This window comes from Haliotis rufescens, unplaced genomic scaffold (assembly GCF_023055435.1).
Source record: "Haliotis rufescens isolate VD_foot unplaced genomic scaffold, xgHalRufe1.0.p SCAF_9, whole genome shotgun sequence".
NCBI lineage: Eukaryota > Metazoa > Mollusca > Gastropoda > Lepetellida > Haliotidae > Haliotis > Haliotis rufescens.
This window is the reverse complement of record NW_025964383.1, coordinates 48955040-48982577: the sequence shown is the minus strand read 5'-3', so window position 1 is coordinate 48982577 and position 27538 is coordinate 48955040. Positions and strand designations below refer to the sequence as shown.

Below are 27538 nucleotides of genomic sequence, written 5' to 3'. Positions count from 1 at the left end.
TGACTTATATAACGTCTTAGCCTTGTATGTCTCCACACGGTCCTTACAGCTGACTCATATACCATCTTAGTCTTGTACCTCTCCACACGGGTCTTACAGCTGACTTATATACCATCTTAGTCTTGTACCTCTCCACACGGGTCTTACAGCTGACTCATATACCATCTTAGTCTTGTATGTCTCCACACGGGTCTTACAGCTGACTCATATATCATCTTAGTCTTGTACCTCTCCACACGGGTCTTACAGCTGACTCATATACCATCTTAGTCTTGTACCTCTCCACACGGGTCTTACAGCTGACTCATATACCATCTTAGTCTTGTACCTCTCCACACGGGTCTTACAGCTGACTTATATACCATCTTAGTCTTGTACCTCTCCACACGGGTCTTACAGCTGACTCATATACCATCTTAGTCTTGTACCTCTCCACACGGGTCTTACAGCTGACTCATATACCATCTTAGTCTTGTACCTCTCCACATGGGTCTTACAGCTGACTCATATACCATCTTAGTCTTGTACCTCTCCACACGGGTCTTACAGCTGACTCATATACCATCTTAGTCTTGTACCTCTCCACACGGGTCTTACAGCTGACTCATATACCATCTTAGTCTTGTACCTCTCCACACGGGTCTTACAGCTGACTCATATACCATCTTAGTCTTGTACCTCTCCACACGGGTCTTACAGCTGACTCATATACCATCTTAGTCTTGTACCTCTCCACACGGGTCTTACAGCTGACTCATATACCATCTTAGTCGTGTACCTCTCCACACGGGTCTTACAGCTGACTTATATACCATCTTAGTCTTGTACCTCTCCACACGGGTCTTACAGCTGACTCATATACCATCTTAGTCTTGTACCTCTCCACACGGGTCTTACAGCTGACCTATATACCATCTTAGTCTTGTACCTCTCCACACGGGTCTTACAGCTGAATCATATACCATCTTAGTATTGTACCTCTCCACACGGGTCTTACAGCTGACTCATAAACCATCTTAGTCTTGTACCTCTCCACACGGGTCTTACAGCTGACTTATATAACGTCTTAGCCTTGTATGTCTCCACACGGTCCTTACAGCTGACTCATATACCATCTTAGTCTTGTACCTCTCCACACGGGTCTTACAGCTGACTTATATACCATCTTAGTCTTGTACCTCTCCACACGGGTCTTACAGCTGACTCATATACCATCTTAGTCTTGTATGTCTCCACACGGGTCTTACAGCTGACTCATATATCATCTTAGTCTTGTACCTCTCCACACGGGTCTTACAGCTGACTCATATACCATCTTAGTCTTGTACCTCTCCACACGGGTCTTACAGCTGACTCATATACCATCTTAGTCTTGTACCTCTCCACACGGGTCTTACAGCTGACTTATATACCATCTTAGTCTTGTACCTCTCCACACGGGTCTTACAGCTGACTCATATACCATCTTAGTCTTGTACCTCTCCACACGGGTCTTACAGCTGACTTATATACCATCTTAGTCTTGTACCTCTCCACACGGGTCTTACAGCTGACTTATATACCATCTTAGTCTTGTACCTCTCCACACGGGTCTTACAGCTGACTTATATACCATCTTAGTCTTGTACCTCTCCACACGGGTCTTACAGCTGACTCATATACCATCTTAGTCTTGTATGTCTCCACACGGGTCTTACAGCTGACTCATATATCATCTTAGTCTTGTACCTCTCCAGACGGGTCTTACAGCTGACTCATATACCATCTTAGTCTTGTACCTCTCCACACGGGTCTTACAGCTGACTCATATACCATCTTAGTCTTGTACCTCTCCACACGGGTCTTACAGCTGACTCATATACCATCTTAGTCTTGTACCTCTCCACACGGGTCTTACAGCTGACTTATATACCATCTTAGTCTTGCACCTCTCCACACGGGTCTTACAGCTGACTTATATACCATCTTAGTCTTGTACCTCTCCACACGGGTCTTACAGCTGACTTATATACCATCTTAGTCTTGTACCTCTCCACACGGGTCTTACAGCTGACTCATATACCATCTTAGTCTTGTATCTCTCCACACGGGTCTTACAGCTGACTCATATACCATCTTAGTCTTGTACCTCTCCACACGGGTCTTACAGCTGACTCATATACCATCTTAGTCTTGTACCTCTCCACACGGGTCTTACAGCTGACTCATATACCATCTTAGTCTTGTACCTCTCCACACGGGTCTTACAGCTGACTTATATAACATCTCAGTCTTTCTATGTCTCCACACGGGTCTTACAGCTGACTTATATAACATCTTAGTCTTGTACCTCTCCACAACTCACCGTCTTGCCGACGTTGCCTCTCCAGGCCTCCTGGTAAAGGAAAGCGATTCTCTGGTCCCCAGTGAGGATGTCTGCGGGGCGAGTTGGGATGTCCACTCCGTCAAAGGACCACGTGACATTGAAGGCGATGTTCTGAATGCCCCGCTGGAAGGATATGCCACAAGCAAACCGGAAGCGGTCTCCGATGATTTCCGGTCCGGTGAGGACTGGCGGAGAAGCCATCCTCGGAGCCGATTCTGAATTCCGAAACAGATGGTCACGTGGACTCATTAGCCACCGACATGGGTTTATGTACTAAACATTGGGAGGATGGATAATCTGGGACAAGGCAAACTGTACATTTATACTGCATAACAAGGTGTACATGGTCAACGAGTAAATCTTGATCTGATGTGAGCCGACACGTTTGATAAAACCCACAACTGTACTCACAGTAATACCTCCCACCAACAGAACTCAATCTATCTTCAAGCATTACTCATGTCCATAACGATATTGTCAAAGCTAGTGAATTTCCGTCTTGACGTAATTAGATCAGACGTAAAAGAAAGTCATCGACCGCTACACATAGGCTTGAAGACCTGAAATAACTCGTGATTAAAAATGCGTCACAATGAAATATGCACAACAAAGGATAGAAGTGTTGGGACTTATGTGTAGAAAACCTCAGTGACGCTAAAAATAGCACGATATAATAAGCAGTGCTTGGGACGGACGTAAAACAACATGCATCATATTAAGTGCTTCATCATACAACACATATATACACACATAAACAAAGTGCAACATAAGTAACATGTCCATAGCCTAGAAGACGAACAGAACAAAAAACAGTGTCAGTCTAGAAAGAAAAACGAGGAAGGCAGACTGCTTTTTGGTTCTGGTTTCCGAATCTGCTTGTTTCCAGATGACATGCGTGACAGGACACGTGACCCTCCGTGTATACGTGTGTGGTAATAATTAAACATATCTCGCGATTTTAAGCAAAACGAGAAGCAAAAGACGTGCGGTGATTGTACCTATGCAATACGCCATGGGGCAGGCGGGGGGACGCCGGAGGCAGTACACGACAAACTGCCCGCAGTTCCGCACATCAATCGGGATCTTAGTACCGCAGCAAGCGCCTGTGCTGCCATTGGTCGGAATAGTATTCGCGCACGCCGTCATGCGCACGGTGCCTTGCGCTTGTAAAGGTACGCTTCCGTTCAGCCATATTGGCGCCTGGGTGCCGCAGCTGAATGGCTGAAGGCAGTGTGTCGGCATCAGGCCATCCACCAGTCGGTACCACCCGGGCTGAAGGTCGAGGTCGCAGATGAGTCTGTCGCCTTGCCGCGGCGTGTTATATACATCCCTCGTAATGTCGGTCATGTTGGTGTACGCTATGCAGGGGTCGAGGTCTTGGCAGGCTGAAAAATAGAAGTATATCAATGGAATGAGTGAGTGTGGGTATGGTATTACAGAGATATCACTGCGGGGGACACCAGAAATGGGCTTCACACATTGCCCCATGTCGCGAATCGAACCAGGATCTTCGGCGTGACGAGGGAACGCTTTAACCACTAGACTACCCGATCTCCCCGTATATCAATGGAGCAGAATATATTGTCCACATTCAATACACAGTCCGCTCACCTTGCGCAGGTTCGCGGTATAAGACAGTATCACATGTATATACGACTCAGGTTTGACAGAGGTGTAGATTTCATTCCAGGTGGGGACTGAGAGATGCCAATACGATTCGTCTGACTTCGATTCATGCGTAAACTCCACATTGTCAAACAGTGTTCTCCTACAGTGTTCTAAATATTCTTGTTGATCCACGCCATTGTATCTCATGTGCTGGATCGATGCTCATGATATCAATCACTGGATTGTCTGGTCCAGGAGCATGAATATTGCTGAGTGCGAAAAACAAACGTAACATTCTATTTCATAATCTCCATGTTACTAGAGGAGTATACAGGTATAACGTTAACATACTGCCGAATGGGCAAGTATTAAATATATTTATTATAGTAGCCAGTTGGTCACATATAATATATGATAAGTTTTCGCACCATCACGAAGGGTATTTGTGGTGTTGTTAATGCATCCCGCGTTACGTTTACATCACGCGCCCGAGCATCGGGGGCGCATATATCCATCTATAACCCTCCTTCAATGAATTTATTATACTGACATGTTTCGATCCGCCATTATATAAAATTAAAACAAATTGACAGAAAACAACTGTTGAGGTTGACTTGTGCAGTGTCACGTGACTTTCATTGACTCGTGCGAAAACGCGCAGTTTTTTGCTCCGTATCGGAGTGCAACAGAGTTATTTTCCACTGAGAGTTCCACCTGTAGCCTGATGTGGGACATCAGTGATTCATTTCCCCTCATATGTCTAACCCAGGCGGGATACGATCACATGAAGCAATCAAATCTCAACATTCTGACATGGAGGTCAGCTAAGGGGTAGTGTTTGTGCCTGGGTTTGTCATCTGTGTTATTCCCTGCCAATCAACTTTCATCTGTATTGATTTCATCAGTTATTATGCAGTGCAACCTAAAGCGATGATATTCGTTGTTTAGGGATACGTCTCTGTGTCGTATCAGGGTCCCCTGATTCCCAGATTCACCGCCTGTATGCTCCTTCATCTGCGCGTGCTCGTGGGTGTCGCCACATTGGTGAAGTCCCCGACATGCCAACACGACGTGAATTACACAGGTAGTTAACCAACGCACTTATATTTTGGAGGAACATATCTATATAGATTATAAACCGAGTGTGTTTCATAAATAGCATACGTTATCAACTGCATTGTGCTATGCTAGCCATTGTCGAGCATAATACATATTTTAACTTAACATGATATTTACGATACCCTCTTCATCATATTATGTCATTCGATATCTAACCGATGTTTAAGACGTATGTTTACTTAAAGATGTAACCGGGGGCACGGGTGGCCAGATAGCAAATGGGACTTCTCCCAGGAAGCGCTGCCAAGTCAAACCCACACAGAACTTTTCGGAGAATGTGAAGACTCCCCAACACTGCAGCCTTCTGCATTACCCAGATTGTCAGAAGGGCTGTATTCCTGTCCTGGTAGCAAACCCAATGTCAGTAAACAGATTGGGAGGTAACAGACCTAAGGCACCGAGAACAATGGGGAGTCGGACAACTTGGTACTTGGGATGCAAGTGTGACTTTTCGAAAGCGAAACATATTTGCCATGTTTTTCCTGTATCTTGTCAATTACATTCGTGTCAAAAGGTACAGGAAATTCAATCATATAAATGATTTCATCGGATTTATCAGAAAGGACAAGATCAGGTTTGTTGGCCTGGATGCGTCTGATGCTATACACGGGCCAATTAAAAAAAACTTTGTATATATCATTTTCCACGAAGCCCTCTACATAGTCTGGGTCGCACCATGGATGGACCTCTGTGTCAAACCACAAGCATGGCGAAGACGGTAATAAAATGATCGAGCCAATCCATCATGTCGCTTAAGATACTGTGTGTGTGCTAAAGCTTGGCATCCACTGACTATGATCTTGGACAGTCTCATTAAACTCATTACATAATCTACATTATATATTTACATTTTGATGTTAAATCGCACATTGACGGTTTCGAATGGGAAGTGACTGGTCCTGAGCAGCAAACAGAAAGCCTTCTGTTTCATTTTTCAGGCCAGCCGACCTCATCCAAGCGAAGGACTCGTCAGGGTTGCTGAACTGCTCAACACACTGCACATAAACTCGATGCAGTGGTCGTTCAGATAGCCTCTCCTTGACAAAAATGAGTATGGGCCGATTTGATATGGCACTTCGCTTGGTTGACATTGATTTCTGTACCGTCCAGCAGTACAAAACCATCAACAAAATATGACATTGTGATTGTCCCAAACCCTTGGCTCGTTTAAGAAAGCTGTGGAATGCCTTGTTTTCATCATGAGTCTTGACATGCTTCACAAGAGGATAATCACACAAATAAAAGTGTACATAATGATTGGTAAATATAAGCGATTGAGGGAAGAGCGAGGGTGGTGGGGTCTATTGTCTGCCATGATTCGTCGTGTGAGGGTGTAAATACGTGGCCCGGCTTGAAGTAACATGGCAGCCGGAATGGCGGGCAATACAAGGGCATCCATACGCAAGTTAGTCAACAGTATGCCAACCAGGAGTCGTGCATGTCCCGCCAATCACAGTGGACACACCAGATAAAGATCTGCATGTTCGAATTAATTTTACAGACATTTATCGTCATCACACTGTCACTATCATTTCAGACCCGGGTTAGAATCGCTCTTCAGAAACCCATGCTTTATGTAAAAGGCGATTATTTACAGACAACCGTCATGTAGCTGGTATATTGCTGAGTGCGGCAATAAAAAAACCATTTCACCAGTTTTTGTCGGTAGTAAATTAAGAATTAAACAGTTGTCTGATAATTGAACATACAATAAATTAAAATTGGAGAAGTGAATAATGCAAAAATACCGTTGACGTAAAAGAATATACAATCTCAGACCGAGATATAAACAGATATGCTCGACTTACCGACATGGTGGGCCAGAAGGAGGAGATATAGACAGATATACTGGACTTACCGACATGGTGGGCCAGAAGGAGGAGATATAAACAGATATACCCGACTTACCGACATGGTGGGCCAGAAGGAGGAGATATAAATATATGTACTCGACTTACCAGCATGGTGGGCCAGAAGGAGGAGATATAAATATATGTACTCGACTTACCAGCATGGTGGGCCAGAAGGAGGAGATATAGACAGATATACTCGACTTACCAACATGGTGGGCCAGAAGGAGGAGATATAAACAGATATGCTCGACTTACCGACTTGGTGGGCCAGAAGGAGGAGATATAAATATATGTACTCGACTTACCGACATGGTGGGCCAGAAGGAGGAGACAGAGCCTGAGTAACATCCCGGCAAGTCATTCACAGAGTGTATGGTGAAGCAGCCTCGCAATCCGCTATATATACCAGCGCGAGGCCTCCAGGAAGCCAGGACCGTGGCCGCCGAAGGAAGTGTCCCCAAACATCGTCCCCACAAGATCAGAGGTCACATTCTTTGGGGGAAAGCCTCGTGTAGCTCCGCCTCTTTATGGAGCATGAGTGAGGGCGTAACAATCCGCATACTGTTTTGAACCATATGTAGAATATAGGTATTGTCACATAATCGCTAATATTGACGTCATGTTAAGAAACAGCGGTAGGACTACATTTTTCGTACGTGACTTGGCGTGTTTTGACGAGATTAAGGTGTAATCGTCTTGAAGCTGACAAAGGTACAAGGCCTTGGTGTATGACACAGGGATGCGACGGCAGTGAAATCATGAAGTTAATTAACAGCAGGAGAGTGTGTATAAGTGGCATCTGCAGCGACATCAACACGTCCAACAGGGGAAGTGCACTCGAGGTAAAAATATCCTCAATAGAAAAAACAGGAAGAATAAAGCTTAATATATTTCTCAAAATAGTTTTTCGGATAACTTCCCCATTTTTGCATTTCTTTCAAGAGAAGTAATTGTGCGTTCCCCAACAGCCAAGACAACAACACATACAGTTAGCAGCATAACAGCATACAGCAAAAGTAAGGTGATCACACCACAAGAGATTAACTGAATCAATGTACAGATCTAACTGAGTCAACGTACAAACAGAGATTAACTGAATCAATGTACAGATCTAACTGAGTCAACGTACAAACAGAGATTAACTGAATCAATGTACAGATCTAACTGAGTCAACGTACAAACGGAGATTAACTGAATCAATGTACAGATCTAACTGAGTCAACGTACAAACAGAGATTAACTGAATCAATGTACAGATCTAACTGAGTCAACGTACAAACAGAGATTAACTGAATCAATGTACAGATCTAACTGAGTCAACGTACAAACAGAGAATAACTGAGACAATTAATTGAGTCAACGCACCACAAGAGATTAACTGAGTCAACGCACCGTCAGAGACTTAAAAAAGTCCCCGCACCATCAGTGATTACCTGAGCCAATGCACCACAAGAGATTAACAAAGTCAACGCACAATTAGAGATTAGCTTGGTGACACGTCAAACCATTACTTATGACCACAGGTGATTGCAGCTGGTCAAAGCTGAATAAGCCGTCGGTATACTCAGTCAAAAGTTTAGACATCGCTACAATACAACTAACAAATCGCAGTGACAGTTAGATGACATAGGCCTATATCTATTGTGTATCAGGTCGGATGGTCTGAGAGTTTGGTCTGAAGAAACCCATTTCTTGGACTCCCTGGGGGTTTCAGGGATATGATTGGTGTCCTATACTTTACATGTAAGTCATGACTTCGCGACTGACTGCGTGTCATCGTGACCCGCTGTGGGGTGGATCGTTGCTCATACATTCAGTCACTGGTTTGTCTGCTTCTGGTTTTGGACCATCGTGATCAAGCTAAACACATTATGTTAAACATTCACACTCTCTTCCCAGTAGACCAGTGTCAGACATGCCAACACGTTTGTGCAATTACCATCGACGTGCGATGACACCCTTCAGCGACATACGGACACCCGGTGGAAGACGTGTTTACAGACATGGACGTATATTTACGTCCCATACTGGCGTCGTGTTGAGGATTATACATCGTGTGTGCCTGACCTTCGTGCACTAAATCATGTGCCTTGTCATGGTTTATGCAGTTCTTCCGTCGATTCATCTCGCTGCGAGAAACAGACTTTGTACTCACCGCATTGTACAAACCAAACCAGGAAGGCATTTTAGGACGCTTCCCTCCTTTCTTCCCGCTATTCTGGCCGCTATACAGGTGACGGGGTGGACACAAGAAGATCACACACTTCCCTCCTTTCCTCACGCTATTCTGGCCACTGTACAGGTGACGGGGTGGACACAAGAAGATCACACACTTCCCTCCTTTCTTCACGCTATTCTGGCCGCTGTACGAGTGACGGGGTGGACACAAGAAGATCACACACTTCCCTCCTTTCTTCCCGCTATTGTGGCCACTGTACAGGTGACGGGGTGGACACAAGAAGATCACACACTTCCCTCCTTTCTTCCGGCTATTCTGGCAACTGTACAGGTGACGGGGTGGACACAAGAAGATCACACACTTCCCTCCTTTCTTCCCGCTATCGTGGCCACTGTACAGGTGACGGGGTGGACACAAGATGATCATACACTTCCCTCCTTTCTTCCCGCTATTGTGGCCACTGTACAGGTAACGGGGTGGACACAAGAAGATCACACACTTCCCTCCTTTCTTCCCGCTATTCTGTCCACTGTACAGGTGACGGGGTGGACACAAGAAGATCACACACTTCCCTCCTTTCTTCCCGCTATTCTGTCCACTGTACAGGTGACGGGGTGGACACAAGTAGATCACACACTTCCCTCCTTTCTTCCCGATATCCTGGCCGCTATACAGGTGACGGGGTGGACACAAGAAGATCACACACTTCTCTCCTTTCTTCCCGATATCCTGGCCACTGTACAGGTGACGGGGTGGACACAAGAAGATCACACACTTCCCTCCTTTCTTCCCGATATCCTGGCCGCTATACAGGTGACGGGGTGGACACAAGAAGATCACACACTTCCCTCCTTTCTTACCGCTATTCTGTCCACTGTACAGGTGACGGGGTGGACACAAGAAGATCACACACTTCCCTCCTTTCTTCCGGCTATGCTGGCCACTGTACAGGTGACGGGGTGGACACAAGAAGATCACACACTTCCCTCCTTTCTTCCCGATATTCTGGCCGCTGTACAGGTGACGGGGATGAACACAAGAAGATCACACACTTCCCTCCTTTCTTCTCTCTATTCTGGCCACTGTACAGGTGACGGGGTGGACACAAGAAGATCACACACTTCTCTCCTTTCTTCCCGCTATCCTGGCCGCTATACAGGTGACGGGGTGGACACAAGAACATCACACACTTCCCTCCTTTCTTCCCGATATCCTGGCCGCTATACAATTGACGGGGTGGACACAAGAAGATCACACACTTCCCTCCTTTCTTTGGACTATTCTGGCCACTGTACAGGTGACGGGGTGGACACAAGAAGATCACACACTTCCCTCCTTTCTTCCGGCTATGCTGGCCACTGTACAGGTGACGGGGTGGACACAAGAAGATCACACACTTCCCGCTATTCTGGCCACTGTACAGGTGACGGGGAAGGACACAAGAAGATCATACACTTCCCTCCTTTCTCCCCGCTATTGTGGCCGCTGTACAGGTGACGGGATGGTCACAAGAAGATCACAGACTTCACTCCTTTGTTCCCGCTATGCTGGCCGCTGTACAGGTGACGGGGTGGACACAAGAAGATCACAGACTTCCCTCCTTTGTTCCCGCTATGCTGGCCGCTGTAGAGGTGACGGGGTAGACACAAGAAGATCATACACTTCCCTCCTTTCTTCCCGCTATTCTGGCCGCTGTACAGGTGACGGGGTGGACACAAGAAGATCACACACTTCCCTCCTTTCTTCACGCTATTCTGGCCGCTGTACAGGTGACGGGGTAGACACAAGAAGGTCACAGACTTCCCTCCTTTCTTCCCGCTATTCTAGCCACTGTACAGGTGACTAGGTAGACACGAGAAGATGACACACTTCCCTCCTTTCTTCACGCTATTCTGGCCACTGTACAGGTGACTAGGTAGACACGAGAAGATGACACACTTCCCTCCTTTCTTCACGCTATTCTGGCCACTGTACAGGTGACGGGATGGACACAAGAAGATCACACACTTCCCTCCTTTCTTCCCGCTATTCTGGCCACTGTACAGGTGACGGGGTGGACACAAGAAGATCACACACTTCCCTCCTTTCTTACCGCTATTCTGGGCCCTGTACAGGTGACGGGGTGGACACAAGAAGATCACACACTTCCCTCCTTTCTTCCCGGTAACCTGGCCGCTGTACAGGTGACGGGGTGGACACAAGAAGATCACACACTTCCCTCCTTTCTTCTCTCTATTCTGGCCACTGTACAGGTGACGGGGTGGACACAAGAAGATCACACACTTCTCTCCTTTCTTCCCGCTATCCTGGCCGCTATACAGGTGACGGGGTGGACACAAGAACATCACACACTTCCCTCCTTTCTTCCCGATATCCTGGCCGCTATACAATTGACGGGGTGGACACAAGAAGATCACACACTTCCCTCCTTTCTTCCGGCTATGCTGGCCACTGTACAGGTGACGGGGTGGACACAAGAAGATCACAGACTTCCCGCTATTCTGGCCACTGTACAGGTGACGGGGAAGGACACAAGAAGATCATACACTTCCCTCCTTTCTTCCCGCTATTGTGGCCGCTGTACAGGTGACGGGATGGTCACAAGAAGATCACAGACTTCACTCCTTTGTTCCCGCTATGCTGGCCGCTGTACAGGTGACGGGGTGGACACAAGAAGATCACAGACTTCCCTCCTTTGTTCCCGCTATGCTGGCCGCTGTAGAGGTGACGGGGTAGACACAAGAAGATCATACACTTCCCTCCTTTCTTCCCGCTATTCTGGCCGCTGTACAGGTGACGGGGTGGACACAAGAAGATCACACACTTCCCTCCTTTCTTCACGCTATTCTGGCCGCTGTACAGGTGACGGGGTAGACACAAGAAGGTCACACACTTCCCTCCTTTCTTCCCGCTATTCTAGCCACTGTACAGGTGACTAGGTAGACACGAGAAGATGACACACTTCCCTCCTTTCCTCACGCTATTCTGGCCACTGTACAGGTGACTAGGTAGACACGAGAAGATGACACACTTCCCTCCTTTCTTCACGCTATTCTGGCCACTGTACAGGTGACGGGATGGACACAAGAAGATCACACACTTCCCTCCTTTCTTCCCGCTATTCTGGCCACTGTACAGGTGACGGGGTGGACACAAGAAGATCACCCACTTCCCTCTTTCTTACCGCTATTCTGGGCCCTGTACAGGTGACGGGGTGGACACAAGAAGATCACACACTTCCCTCCTTTCTTCCCGGTAACCTGGCCACTGTACAGGTGACGGGGTGGACACAAGAAGATCACACACTTCCCTCCTTTCTTCTCTCTATTCTGGCCACTGTACAGGTGACGGGGTGGACACAAGAAGATCACACACTTCTCTCCTTTCTTCCCGCTATCCTGGCCGCTATACAGGTGACGGGGTGGACACAAGAACATCACACACTTCCCTCCTTTCTTCCCGATATCCTGGCCGCTATACAATTGACGGGGTGGACACAAGAAGATTATACACTTCCCACCTTTCTTACCTCAATTCTGGCCGCTGTACAGGTGACGAGGTGGGCAGAAGAAGATCACACACTTCCCTCCTTTCTTCCCGCTATTCTGGCCACTGTACAGGTGACGGGGTGGACACAAGAAGGTCACAGACTTCCCTCCTTTCTTCCCGCTATTCTGGCCACTGTACAGGTGACGGGGTGGACACAAGAAGGTCACAGACTTCCCTCCTTTCTTCCCGCAACTCTGGCCACTGTACAGGTGACGGGGTGTACACAAGAAGATCATACACTTCCCTCCTTTCTTCCCGCTATTCTGGCCGCTGTACAGGTGACGGGGTGGACACAAGAAGATCACAGACTTCCCTCCTTTCTTCCCGATATCCTGGCCGCTGTACAGGTGACGGGGTGGACACAAGAAGATCACAGACTTCCCTCCTTTCTTCCCGCTATTCTGTCTGCTGTACAGGTGACGGGGTGGACACAAGAAGATCACACACTTCCTACTTTCTTACCTCTATTCTGGCCACTGTACAGGTGACAGGATGGACACAAGAAGATCATACACTTCCCTCCTTTCTTCCCGCTATTGTGGCCGCTGTACAGGTGACGGGGTGGACACAAGAAGATCACACACTTCCCTCCTTTGTTCCCGCTATTCTGGCCACTGTACAGGTGACGGGGTTTACACAAGAAGATCACACACTTCCCTCCTTTCTTCCCGCTATGCTGGCCGCTGTACAGGTGACGGGATGGACACAAGAAGATCATACACTTCCCTCCTTTCTTCCCGCTATTGTGGCCGCTGTACAGGTGACGGGATGGTCACAAGAAGATCACAGACTTCACTCCTTTCTTCCCGCTATGCTGGGCGCTGTACAGGTGACGGGGTGGACACAAGAAGCTCACACACTTCCCTCCTTTCTTCCCGCTATGCTGGCCGCTGTAGAGGTGACGGGGTAGACACAAGAAGATCATACACTTCCCTCCTTTCTTCCCGCTATTCTGGCCGCTGTACAGGTGACGGGGTGGACACAAGAAGATCACACACTTCCCTCCTTTCTTCACGCTATTCTGGCCGCTGTACAGGTGACGGGGTAGACACAAGAAGGTCACAGACTTCCCTCCTTTGTTCCCGCTATTCTAGCCACTGTACAGGTGACTAGGTAGACACGAGAAGATGACACACTTCCCTCCTTTCTTCACGCTATTCTGGCCACTGTACAGGTGACTAGGTAGACACGAGAAGATGACACACTTCCCTCCTTTCTTCACGCTATTCTGGCCACTGTACAGGTGACGGGGTGGACACAAGAAGATCACAGACTTCCCTCCTTTCTTCCCGCTATTCTGGCCACTGTACAGGTGACGGGGTGGACACAAGAAGATCACACACTTCCCTCCTTTCTTACCGCTATTCTGGGCCCTGTACAGGTGACGGGGTGGACACAAGAAGATCACACACTTCCCTCCTTTTTTCCGGCTATGCTGGCCACTGTACAGGTGACGGGGTGGACACAAGAAGATCACACACTTCCCGCTATTCTGGCCACTGTACAGGTGACGGGGAAGGACACAAGAAGATCATACACTTCCCTCCTTTCTTCCCTCTATTCTGGCCACTGTACAGGTGACGGGGTGGACACAAGAAGATCACACACTTCCCTCCTTTCTTCCCGGTAACCTGGCCGCTGTACAGGTGACGGGGTGGACACAAGAAGATCACACACTTCCCTCCTTTCTTTCCGCTATTCTGGCCGCTGTACAGGTGACGGGGTGGACACAAGAAGATCACACACTTCCCTCCTTTCTTCCCGCTATTCTGGGCCCTGTACAGGTGACGGGGTGGACACAAGAAGATTATACACTTCCCTCCTTTCTTACCTCTATTCTTGCCACTGTACAGGTGACGAGGTGGGCAGAAGAAGATCACACACTTCCCTCCTTTCTTCCCGCTATTCTGGCCACTGTACAGGTGACGGGGTGGACACAAGAAGGTCACAGACTTCCCTCCTTTCTTCCCGCAACTCTGGCCACTGTACAGGTGACGGGGTGTACACAAGAAGATCATACACTTCCCTCCTTTCTTCCCGCTATTCTGGCCGCTGTACAGGTGACGGGGTGGACACAAGAAGATCACACACTTCCCTCCTTTCTTTCGACTATTCTGGCCACTGTACAGGTGACGGGGTGGACATAAGAAGATCACGAACTTCCCTCCTTTCTTCCGGCTATGCTGGCCACTGTACAGGTGACGGGGTGGACACAAGAAGATCACACACTTCCCTGCTTTCTTCCCGCTATTCTGGCCACTGTACAGGTGACGGGGATGGACACAAGAAGATCACACACTTCCCTCCTTTCTTCCCGCTATTCTGGCCACTGTACAGGTGACGGGGTGGACACAAGAAGATCACACACTTCCCTCCTTTCTTCCCGCTATTCTGGCCACTGTACAGGTGACGGGGTGGACACAAGAAGATCACACACTTCCCTCCTTTCTTCCCGCTATTCTGGCCGCTGTACAGGTGACGGGGATGGACACAAGAAGATCACACACTTCCCTCCTTTCTTCCCGATATCCTGGCCGCTATACAGGTGACGGGGTGGACACAAGAAGATCACACAATTCCCTCCTTTCTTCACGATATCCAGGCCGCTATACAATTGACGGGGTGGACACAAGAAGATCACACACTTCCCTCCTTTCTTTGGACTATTCTGGCCACTGTACAGGTGACGGGGTGGACACAAGAAGATCACACACTTCCCTCCTTTTTTCCGGCTATGCTGGCCACTGTACAGGTGACGGGGTGGACACAAGAAGATCACACACTTCCCGCTATTCTGGCCACTGTACAGGTGACGGGGAAGGACACAAGAAGATCATACACTTCCCTCCTTTCTTCCCTCTATTCTGGCCACTGTACAGGTGACGGGGTGGACACAAGAAGATCACACACTTCCCTCCTTTCTTCCCTCTATTCTGGCCGCTATACAGGTGATGGGATGGTCACAAGAAGATCACAGACTTCCCTCCTTTCTTCCCGATATCCTGGCCGCTGTACAGGTGACGGGGTGGACACAAGAAGATCACAGACTTCCCTCCTTTCTTCCCGCTATTCTGTCTGCTGTACAGGTGACGGGGTGGACACAAGAAGATCACACACTCCCTCCTTTCTTACCTCTATTCTGGCCACTGTACAGGTGACGGGATGGACACAAGAAGATCATACACTTCCCTCCTTTCTTCCCGCTATTGTGGCCGCTGTACAGGTGACGGGGTGGACACAAGAAGATCACACACTTCCCTCCTTTGTTCCCGCTATTCTGGCCACTGTACAGGTGACGGGGTGGACACAAGAAGATCACACACTTCCCTCCTTTCTTCCCGCTATGCTGGCCGCTGTACAGGTGACGGGGTGGACACAAGAAGATCACACACTTCCCTCCTTTCTTCCCGCTATTCTGGGCCCTGTACAGGTGACGGGGTGGACACAAGAAGATTATACACTTCCCACCTTTCTTACCTCAATTCTGGCCGCTGTACAGGTTACGGGGTGGACACAAGAAGATCATACACTTCCCTCCTTTCTTACCTCTATTCTTGCCACTGTACAGGTGACGAGGTGGGCAGAAGAAGATCACACACTTCCCTCCTTTCTTCCCGCTATTCTGGCCACTGTACAGGTGACGGGGTGGACACAAGAAGGTCACAGACTTCCCTCCTTTCTTCCCGCAACTCTGGCCACTGTACAGGTGACGGGGTGTACACAAGAAGATCATACACTTCCCTCCTTTCTTCCCGCTATTCTGGCCGCTGTACAGGTGACGGGGTGGACACAAGAAGATCACACACTTCCCTCCTTTCTTTCGACTATTCTGGCCACTGTACAGGTGACGGGGTGGACATAAGAAGATCACGAACTTCCCTCCTTTCTTCCGGCTATGCTGGCCACTGTACAGGTGACGGGGTGGACACAAGAAGATCACACACTTCCCTCCTTTCTTCCCGCTATTCTGGGCCCTGTACAGGTGACGGGGTGGACACAAGAAGATTATACACTTCCCACCTTTCTTACCTCAATTCTGGCCGCTGTACAGGTTACGGGGTGGACACAAGAAGATCATACACTTCCCTCCTTTCTTACCTCTATTCTTGCCACTGTACAGGTGACGAGGTGGGCAGAAGAAGATCACACACTTCCCTCCTTTCTTCCCGCTATTCTGGCCACTGTACAGGTGACGGGGTGGACACAAGAAGGTCACAGACTTCCCTCCTTTCTTCCCGCAACTCTGGCCACTGTACAGGTGACGGGGTGTACACAAGAAGATCATACACTTCCCTCCTTTCTTCCCGCTATTCTGGCCGCTGTACAGGTGACGGGGTGGACACAAGAAGATCACACACTTCCCTCCTTTCTTTCGACTATTCTGGCCACTGTACAGGTGACGGGGTGGACATAAGAAGATCACGAACTTCCCTCCTTTCTTCCGGCTATGCTGGCCACTGTACAGGTGACGGGGTGGACACAAGAAGATCACACACTTCCCTCCTTTCTTCCCGCTATTCTGGCCACTGTACAGGTGACGGGGATGGACACAAGAAGATCACACACTTCCCTCCTTTCTTCCCGCTATTCTGGCCACTGTACAGGTGACGGGGTGGACACAAGAAGATCACACACTTCCCTCCTTTCTTCCCGCTATTCTGGCCACTGTACAGGTGACGGGGTGGACACAAGAAGATCACACACTTCCCTCCTTTCTTCCCGCTATTCTGGCCACTGTACAGGTGACGGGGTGGACACAAGAAGATCACACACTTCCCTCCTTTCTTCTCTCTATTCTGGCCACTGTACAGGTGACGGGGTGGACACAAGAAGATCACACACTTCCCTCCTTTCTTCCCGCTATTCTGGCCGCTGTACAGGTGACGGGGATGGACACAAGAAGATCACACACTTCCCTCCTTTCTTCTCTCTATTCTGGCCACTGTACAGGTGACGGGGTGGACACAAGAAGATCACACACTTCCCTCCTTTCTTCCCGATATCCTGGCCGCTATACAGGTGACGGGGTGGACACAAGAAGATCACACAATTCCCTCCTTTCTTCACGATATCCAGGCCGCTATACAATTGACGGGGTGGACACAAGAAGATCACACACTTCCCTCCTTTCTTTGGACTATTCTGGCCACTGTACAGGTGACGGGGTGGACACAAGAAGATCACACACTTCCCTCCTTTTTTCCGGCTATGCTGGCCACTGTACAGGTGACGGGGTGGACACAAGAAGATCACACACTTCCCGCTATTCTGGCCACTGTACAGGTGACGGGGAAGGACACAAGAAGATCATACACTTCCCTCCTTTCTTCCCTCTATTCTGGCCACTGTACAGGTGACGGGGTGGACACAAGAAGATCACACACTTCCCTCCTTTCTTCCCTCTATTCTGGCCGCTATACAGGTGATGGGATGGTCACAAGAAGATCACAGACTTCCCTCCTTTCTTCCCGATATCCTGGCCGCTGTACAGGTGACGGGGTGGACACAAGAAGATCACAGACTTCCCTCCTTTCTTCCCGCTATTCTGTCTGCTGTACAGGTGACGGGGTGGACACAAGAAGATCACACACTCCCTCCTTTCTTACCTCTATTCTGGCCACTGTACAGGTGACGGGATGGACACAAGAAGATCATACACTTCCCTCCTTTCTTCCCGCTATTGTGGCCGCTGTACAGGTGACGGGGTGGACACAAGAAGATCACACACTTCCCTCCTTTGTTCCCGCTATTCTGGCCACTGTACAGGTGACGGGGTGGACACAAGAAGATCACACACTTCCCTCCTTTCTTCCCGCTATGCTGGCCGCTGTACAGGTGACGGGGTGGACACAAGAAGATCACACACTTCCCTCCTTTCTTCCCGCTATTCTGGGCCCTGTACAGGTGACGGGGTGGACACAAGAAGATTATACACTTCCCACCTTTCTTACCTCAATTCTGGCCGCTGTACAGGTTACGGGGTGGACACAAGAAGATCATACACTTCCCTCCTTTCTTACCTCTATTCTTGCCACTGTACAGGTGACGAGGTGGGCAGAAGAAGATCACACACTTCCCTCCTTTCTTCCCGCTATTCTGGCCACTGTACAGGTGACGGGGTGGACACAAGAAGGTCACAGACTTCCCTCCTTTCTTCCCGCAACTCTGGCCACTGTACAGGTGACGGGGTGTACACAAGAAGATCATACACTTCCCTCCTTTCTTCCCGCTATTCTGGCCGCTGTACAGGTGACGGGGTGGACACAAGAAGATCACACACTTCCCTCCTTTCTTTCGACTATTCTGGCCACTGTACAGGTGACGGGGTGGACATAAGAAGATCACGAACTTCCCTCCTTTCTTCCGGCTATGCTGGCCACTGTACAGGTGACGGGGTGGACACAAGAAGATCACACACTTCCCTCCTTTCTTCCCGCTATTCTGGGCCCTGTACAGGTGACGGGGTGGACACAAGAAGATTATACACTTCCCACCTTTCTTACCTCAATTCTGGCCGCTGTACAGGTTACGGGGTGGACACAAGAAGATCATACACTTCCCTCCTTTCTTACCTCTATTCTTGCCACTGTACAGGTGACGAGGTGGGCAGAAGAAGATCACACACTTCCCTCCTTTCTTCCCGCTATTCTGGCCACTGTACAGGTGACGGGGTGGACACAAGAAGGTCACAGACTTCCCTCCTTTCTTCCCGCAACTCTGGCCACTGTACAGGTGACGGGGTGTACACAAGAAGATCATACACTTCCCTCCTTTCTTCCCGCTATTCTGGCCGCTGTACAGGTGACGGGGTGGACACAAGAAGATCACACACTTCCCTCCTTTCTTTCGACTATTCTGGCCACTGTACAGGTGACGGGGTGGACATAAGAAGATCACGAACTTCCCTCCTTTCTTCCGGCTATGCTGGCCACTGTACAGGTGACGGGGTGGACACAAGAAGATCACACACTTCCCTCCTTTCTTCCCGCTATTCTGGCCACTGTACAGGTGACGGGGATGGACACAAGAAGATCACACACTTCCCTCCTTTCTTCCCGCTATTCTGGCCACTGTACAGGTGACGGGGTGGACACAAGAAGATCACACACTTCCCTCCTTTCTTCCCGCTATTCTGGCCACTGTACAGGTGACGGGGTGGACACAAGAAGATCACACACTTCCCTCCTTTCTTCCCGCTATTCTGGCCACTGTACAGGTGACGGGGTGGACACAAGAAGATCACACACTTCCCTCCTTTCTTCCCGCTATTCTGGCCACTGTACAGGTGACGGGGTGTACACAAGAAGATCATACACTTCCCTCCTTTCTTCCCGCTATTCTGGCCGCTGTACAGGTGACGGGGATGGACACAAGAAGATCACACACTTCCCTCCTTTCTTCTCTCTATTCTGGCCACTGTACAGGTGACGGGGTGGACACAAGAAGATCACACACTTCCCTCCTTTCTTCCCGATATCCTGGCCGCTATACAGGTGACGGGGTGGACACAAGAAGATCACACAATTCCCTCCTTTCTTCACGATATCCAGGCCGCTATACAATTGACGGGGTGGACACAAGAAGATCACACACTTCCCTCCTTTCTTTGGACTATTCTGGCCACTGTACAGGTGACGGGGTGGACACAAGAAGATCACACACTTCCCTCCTTTTTTCCGGCTATGCTGGCCACTGTACAGGTGACGGGGTGGACACAAGAAGATCACACACTTCCCGCTATTCTGGCCACTGTACAGGTGACGGGGAAGGACACAAGAAGATCATACACTTCCCTCCTTTCTTCCCTCTATTCTGGCCACTGTACAGGTGACGGGGTGGACACAAGAAGATCACACACTTCCCTCCTTTCTTCCCTCTATTCTGGCCGCTATACAGGTGATGGGATGGCCACAAGAAGATCACAGACTTCCCTCCTTTCTTCCCGATATCCTGGCCGCTGTACAGGTGACGGGGTGGACACAAGAAGATCACAGACTTCCCTCCTTTCTTCCCGCTATTCTGTCTGCTGTACAGGTGACGGGGTGGACACAAGAAGATCACACACTCCCTCCTTTCTTACCTCTATTCTGGCCACTGTACAGGTGACGGGATGGACACAAGAAGATCATACACTTCCCTCCTTTCTTCCCGCTATTGTGGCCGCTGTACAGGTGACGGGGTGGACACAAGAAGATCACACACTTCCCTCCTTTGTTCCCGCTATTCTGGCCACTGTACAGGTGACGGGGTGGACACAAGAAGATCACACACTTCCCTCCTTTCTTCCCGCTATGCTGGCCGCTGTACAGGTGACGGGGTGGACACAAGAAGATCACACACTTCCCTCCTTTCTTCCCGCTATTCTGGGCCCTGTACAGGTGACGGGGTGGACACAAGAAGATTATACACTTCCCACCTTTCTTACCTCAATTCTGGCCGCTGTACAGGTTACGGGGTGGACACAAGAAGATCATACACTTCCCTCCTTTCTTACCTCTATTCTTGCCACTGTACAGGTGACGAGGTGGGCAGAAGAAGATCACACACTTCCCTCCTTTCTTCCCGCTATTCTGGCCACTGTACAGGTGACGGGGTGGACACAAGAAGGTCACAGACTTCCCTCCTTTCTTCCCGCAACTCTGGCCACTGTACAGGTGACGGGGTGTACACAAGAAGATCATACACTTCCCTCCTTTCTTCCCGCTATTCTGGCCGCTGTACAGGTGACGGGGTGGACACAAGAAGATCACACACTTCCCTCCTTTCTTTCGACTATTCTGGCCACTGTACAGGTGACGGGGTGGACATAAGAAGATCACGAACTTCCCTCCTTTCTTCCGGCTATGCTGGCCACTGTACAGGTGACGGGGTGGACACAAGAAGATCACACACTTCCCTCCTTTCTTCCCGCTATTCTGGCCGCTGTACAGGTGACGGGGATGGACACAAGAAGATCACACACTTCCCTCCTTTCTTCTCTCTATTCTGGCCACTGTACAGGTGACGGGGTGGACACAAGAAGATCACACACTTCCCTCCTTTCTTCCCGATATCCTGGCCGCTATACAGGTGACGGGGTGGACACAAGAAGATCACACAATTCCCTCCTTTCTTCACGATATCCAGGCCGCTATACAATTGACGGGGTGGACACAAGAAGATCACACACTTCCCTCCTTTCTTTGGACTATTCTGGCCACTGTACAGGTGACGGGGTGGACACAAGAAGATCACACACTTCCCTCCTTTTTTCCGGCTATGCTGGCCACTGTACAGGTGACGGGGTGGACACAAGAAGATCACACACTTCCCGCTATTCTGGCCACTGTACAGGTGACGGGGAAGGACACAAGAAGACCATACACTTCCCTCCTTTCTTCCCTCTATTCTGGCCACTGTACAGGTGACGGGGTGGACACAAGAAGATCACACACTTCCCTCCTTTCTTCCCTCTATTCTGGCCGCTATACAGGTGATGGGATGGTCACAAGAAGATCACAGACTTCCCTCCTTTCTTCCCGATATCCTGGCCGCTGTACAGGTGACGGGGTGGACACAAGAAGATCACAGACTTCCCTCCTTTCTTCCCGCTATTCTGTCTGCTGTACAGGTGACGGGGTGGACACAAGAAGATCACACACTCCCTCCTTTCTTACCTCTATTCTGGCCACTGTACAGGTGACGGGATGGACACAAGAAGATCATACACTTCCCTCCTTTCTTCCCGCTATTGTGGCCGCTGTACAGGTGACGGGGTGGACACAAGAAGATCACACACTTCCCTCCTTTGTTCCCGCTATTCTGGCCACTGTACAGGTGACGGGGTGGACACAAGAAGATCACACACTTCCCTCCTTTCTTCCCGCTATGCTGGCCGCTGTACAGGTGACGGGGTGGACACAAGAAGATCATACACTTCCCTCCTTTCTTCCCGCTATTGTGGCCGCTGTACAGGTGACGGGATGGTCACAAGAAGATCACAGACTTCACTCCTTTGTTCCCGCTATGCTGGCCGCTGTACAGGTGACGGGGTGGACACAAGAAGATCACACACTTCCCTCCTTTGTTCCCGCTATGCTGGCCGCTGTAGAGGTGACGGGGTAGACACAAGAAGATCATACACTTCCCTCCTTTCTTCCCGCTATTCTGGCCGCTGTACAGGTGACGTGGTGGACACAAGAAGATCACACACTTCCCTCCTTTCTTCACGCTATTCTGGCCGCTGTACAGGTGACGGGGTAGACACAAGAAGGTCACAGACTTCCCTCCTTTGTTCCCGCTATTCTAGCCACTGTACAGGTGACTAGGTAGACACGAGAAGATGACACACTTCCCTCCTTTCTTCACGCTATTCTGGCCACTGTACAAGTAACTAGGTAGACACGAGAAGATGACACACTTCCCTCCTTTCTTCACGCTATTCTGGCCACTGTACAGGTGACGGGGTGGACACAAGAAGATCACACACTTCCCTCCTTTCTTCCCGCTATTCTGGCCACTGTATAGGTGACGGGGTGGACACAAGAAGATCACACACTTCCCTCCTTTCTTACCGCTATTCTGGGCCCTGTACAGGTGACGGGGTGGACACAAGAAGATCACACACTTCCCTCCTTTCTTCCCGGTAACCTGGCCGCTGTACAGGTGACGGGGTGGACACAAGAAGATCACACACTTCCCTCCTTTCTTCCCGGTATCCTGGCCGCTGTACAGGTGACGGGGTGGACACAAGAAGATCACACACTTCCCTCCTTTCTTCCCGCTATTCTGGCCGCTGTACAGGTGACGGGGTGGACACAAGAAGATCACACACTTCCCTCCTTTCTTCCCGCTATTCTGGGCCCTGTACAGGTGACGGGGTGGACACAAGAAGATTATACACTTCCCACCTTTCTTACCTCAATTCTGGCCGCTGTACAGGTGACGGGATGGACACAAGAAGATCATACACTTCCCTCCTTTCTTACCTCTATTCTTGCCACTGTACAGGTGACGAGGTGGGCAGAAGAAGATCACACACTTCCCTCCTTTCTTCCCGCTATTCTGGCCACTGTACAGGTGACGGGGTGGACACAAGAAGGTCACAGACTTCCCTCCTTTCTTCCCGCAACTCTGGCCACTGTACAGGTGACGGGGTGTACACAAGAAGATCATACACTTCCCTCCTTTCTTCCCGCTATTCTGGCCACTGTACAGGTGACGGGGTGGACACAAGAAGATCACACACTTCCCTCCTTTCTTTCGACTATTCTGGCCACTGTACAGGTGACGGGGTGGACATAAGAAGATCACGAACTTCCCTCCTTTCTTCCGGCTATGCTGGCCACTGTACAGGTGACGGGGTGGACACAAGAAGATCACACACTTCCCTCCTTTCTTTCGACTATTCTGGCCACTGTACAGGTGACGGGGTGGACACAAGAAGATCACACACTTCCCTCCTTTCTTCCGGCTATGCTGGCCACTGTACAGGTGACGGGGTGGACACAAGAAGATCACACACTTCCCTCCTTTGTTCCCGCTATTCTGGCCGCTGTACAGGTGACGGGGATGGACACAAGAAGATCACACACTTCCCTCCTTTCTTCCCGCTATTCTGGCCACTATACAGGTGACGGGATGGACACAAGAAGATCACACACTTCCCTCCTTTCTTCCCGATATCCTGGCCGCTATACAGGTGACGGGGTGGACACAAGAAGATCACACACTTCCCTCCTTTCTTCCCGATATCCTGGCAGCTATACAGGTGACGGGGTGGACAGAAGAAGATCATACACTTCCCTCCTTTCTTCCCGCTATTCTGTCCACTGTACAGGTGACGGGGTGGACACAAGAAGATCACACAATTCCCTCCTTTCTTCCCGATATCCTGGCCGCTATACAGGTGACGGGGTGGACACAAGAAGATCACACACTTCCCTCCTTTCTTTGGACTATTCTGGCCACTGTACAGGTAACGGGATGGACACAAGAAGATCACACACTTCCCTCCTTTCTTCCCTCTATTTTGGCCACTGTACACGTGACGGGGTGGACACAAGAAGATCACACACTTCCCTCCTTTCTTCCCGATATCCTGGCCGCTATACAGGTGACGGGGTGGACACAAGAAGATCACACAATTCCCTCCTTTCTTCCCGATATCCTGGCCGCTATACAATTGACGGGGTGGACACAAGAAGATCACACACTTCCCTCCTTTCTTTGGACTATTCTGGCCACTGTACAGGTGGCGGGGTGGACACAAGAAGATCACACACTTCCCTCCTTTTTTCCGGCTATGCTGGCCAAGGTACAGGTGACGGGGTGGACACAAGAAGATCACACACTTCCCGCTATTCCACAAGAAAAAATACCCATATATACAAAATATACAATTTTGTATATTTGATATTTCCAAAATATACAATTTTGTATAGTTGGTATTTCCAAAATATACAATTTTGTATATATGGTTAGATTTTACCACTGCTTCATTCAATTTCCTCACCTCTTATAGAATGTTTCACATAATATGTGGTTGCAAAGTTTACTAATGATACCGAACAGTATAATTATTGCATGTGACAATAATGCTTTAATACTATTTTCATTATGACAACTATATGATGTTATGAAATAATTTGTATTTCGTTATGTTTTACAGATCTTAATAACAGTTTGATCAATATAAAATGCGTACGCCAGCAACAAGTAGTTGAAAGTAGTTTTAAACATTGATGTTTATCGTTCCAAAGCTTTGTTCTCCAGCTCAGTTCATCTTTGTTTACGAGAACGTTTTTAATATGGGCAATTTTCTTCTTTCGGGACATTGGAGCAGTCATAATATTCATAACATCATAAATATTAAGATTACAGGAAATTTTAACAACTTTAGTACTCCATGAACTTTTACATAGTAACCATTTTCTTCATCAAAGCGTTACAAGTACTGTTATTAATCTTGGGGTAGTCTAAAAACATTAGCATGTAATGTAACAAACGGGGAGGAGAGACCCATGTCTCCATTAGTGGCTATACTGGAGGTACCGTTACTAACACCAAGAAATAATTTACAGGCTCTATTATGGATTAGATTAACGTTTTATCCTCATATACCAGAGCCATAGATCATTACCGGCTCAACAAGACTTTCATACAGTTTCATAAAAAACATCATAAGACATACACCCAACAGAATAAGACAAAGCATGGCTGACAGAATTGTACAACTCTTTCACAGTTTCACATATCTAGATGCTCGTCAACCCGTAGTCCCAGATAACGATATGATTCTACATAGACCAGTGTTTGCCCAGCGTGGAGGAATCTGTTTAATCTGGTTAATCTGACTGTTGGAATATTATCTATGCATTATCCTGTCTAAAAATCTAGATATATTTACAATATCATGTATGCATTTTTGAATCATTGTATTCCGGAGTGGTCTTCATATGAACTTCTTGACCAATCCGCTTCATGTACATTTTTAGAATAACATAACATAACATGGGAATACCGTTCGAATTGAGCCTCGCCCAATTTCCCTGTGCGCTGTGATTTTTTATTTATTTTTTTTAAATGAAAATTTTTCAGGGACTAGCTGTGCTACCACACATGTTAAACCATTTTTACAGTTTTGTCTAATTTTAGCGATAATGAAAACTGAGTAGAGATAAGATATATTGATGAACAACGTCTTTATTACAGTTAGGAGCGACGCTTAGGTGTATGTTGTAACACCATTATCAAGCAAGTGATGTTGTTCATCCACAGATCTTATCCTCTCTCAATACTCCAACCTCCAAATTCCTCGCAAAGAAGATAATGATACTTGTTTTGAATCTTGCCATCGTACAAAATATTCTTCGCACAGTATTCAAGAAACAATGTAATATTAATATCATACTACGCCATCAATATATGCTGTGCAATATTTGAGAGGTTGGCGCCTGTCGGGACGGTGTGAGATGCTAAAACTGTTCTTGTATAGTCTAGTATCCTTTGGCTAGTGACAGCTACCACTGTTTATTCCCATTCAAGTTGCTAACGGTGTTTCATCTAAACAGTATTATGGGAACGGAAATTAAAACATTACTTCATTCGTTATGCTACCATTTTTGAATATATGTCCATGAGATTAATCTGTTCATTTTTCCGTATTTTTATTACGGAACTTATAGCTTTGTGTGGCACAAACGATCAAATAGTAAGATGACTACAATTAAAGGGCATTAATAACGAGAGGCTGTTCACATATATGTACATCATATATGTATCACGCGAATCATTTCTGATTTTACTCGACGTAAGAGCTAGAAACGTTACCTACTTCCGGCGCAGCGGTTCTAGATGTTGGCGCTATCTAGATTGGGTCCCTGACACATGCAGCTGAACTTTTATAAATCTATTTTTTGCAAATATATACTGGTCACTCCAACTAATCATTGTTACTAAAATATATAGGATTGTTGTCTATAACGTGTCCATTTGTATGTCTGTTTTACGTCTGTTCTACTAATTATTGACACTAAGAAACTCGTACAATTTTTTAAATCATTACTAAACGTGTTGTACTTGTCTACATCTGAATTGAAAAGTGGGAGAAAAGTTGCTTACTGTATTTTGCCGCCTTTGATGGTTCTGATGATCAAGATGACAACGTCAAAATCTAAGTGTTCAGGAGTCGATGAGGATTCAGGAGTTTTTGAATTGATGCAGAATCAAGGTTGGGGGTTATTATAGGCCTAATAGTGCACCACGTGATTTATGTCCAGGCCCCCGTGACATGCAGTTGTCATGTGACATGTAATTAACTAATTGAATTGCAAAAACAATTCCGACAGCAAATAACCGCATCCACAACAACAATGCGTGGATGCA

The 27538-nt window shown here is 48.2% G+C and overlaps 1 protein-coding gene across 4 annotated transcripts in view; it reads right to left on the bottom strand.

Annotated features, from left to right (window-relative positions):
* Positions 1-27538, bottom strand: part of LOC124123789 (von Willebrand factor D and EGF domain-containing protein-like) — a 126472-nt gene that overhangs the window by 26036 nt on the left and 72898 nt on the right. The window contains exons 1-3 of one of the 4 annotated variants that reach the window (XM_048390987.1): positions 7251-7359; positions 3364-3750; positions 2345-2580 (exon numbers count right to left, since the gene is read on the bottom strand). In XM_048390987.1, the coding sequence (XP_048246944.1) occupies positions 2345-2580; positions 3364-3750; positions 7251-7293 (666 nt within the window). In that variant the 5' untranslated portion in view covers positions 7294-7359. Of the gene's footprint in view, positions 1-2344; positions 2581-3363; positions 3751-6900; positions 6921-7250; positions 7360-27538 lie in introns of those variants that run through there. The other 3 variants (XM_048390988.1, XM_048390986.1, XM_048390989.1) reach the window with 3 other exon arrangements.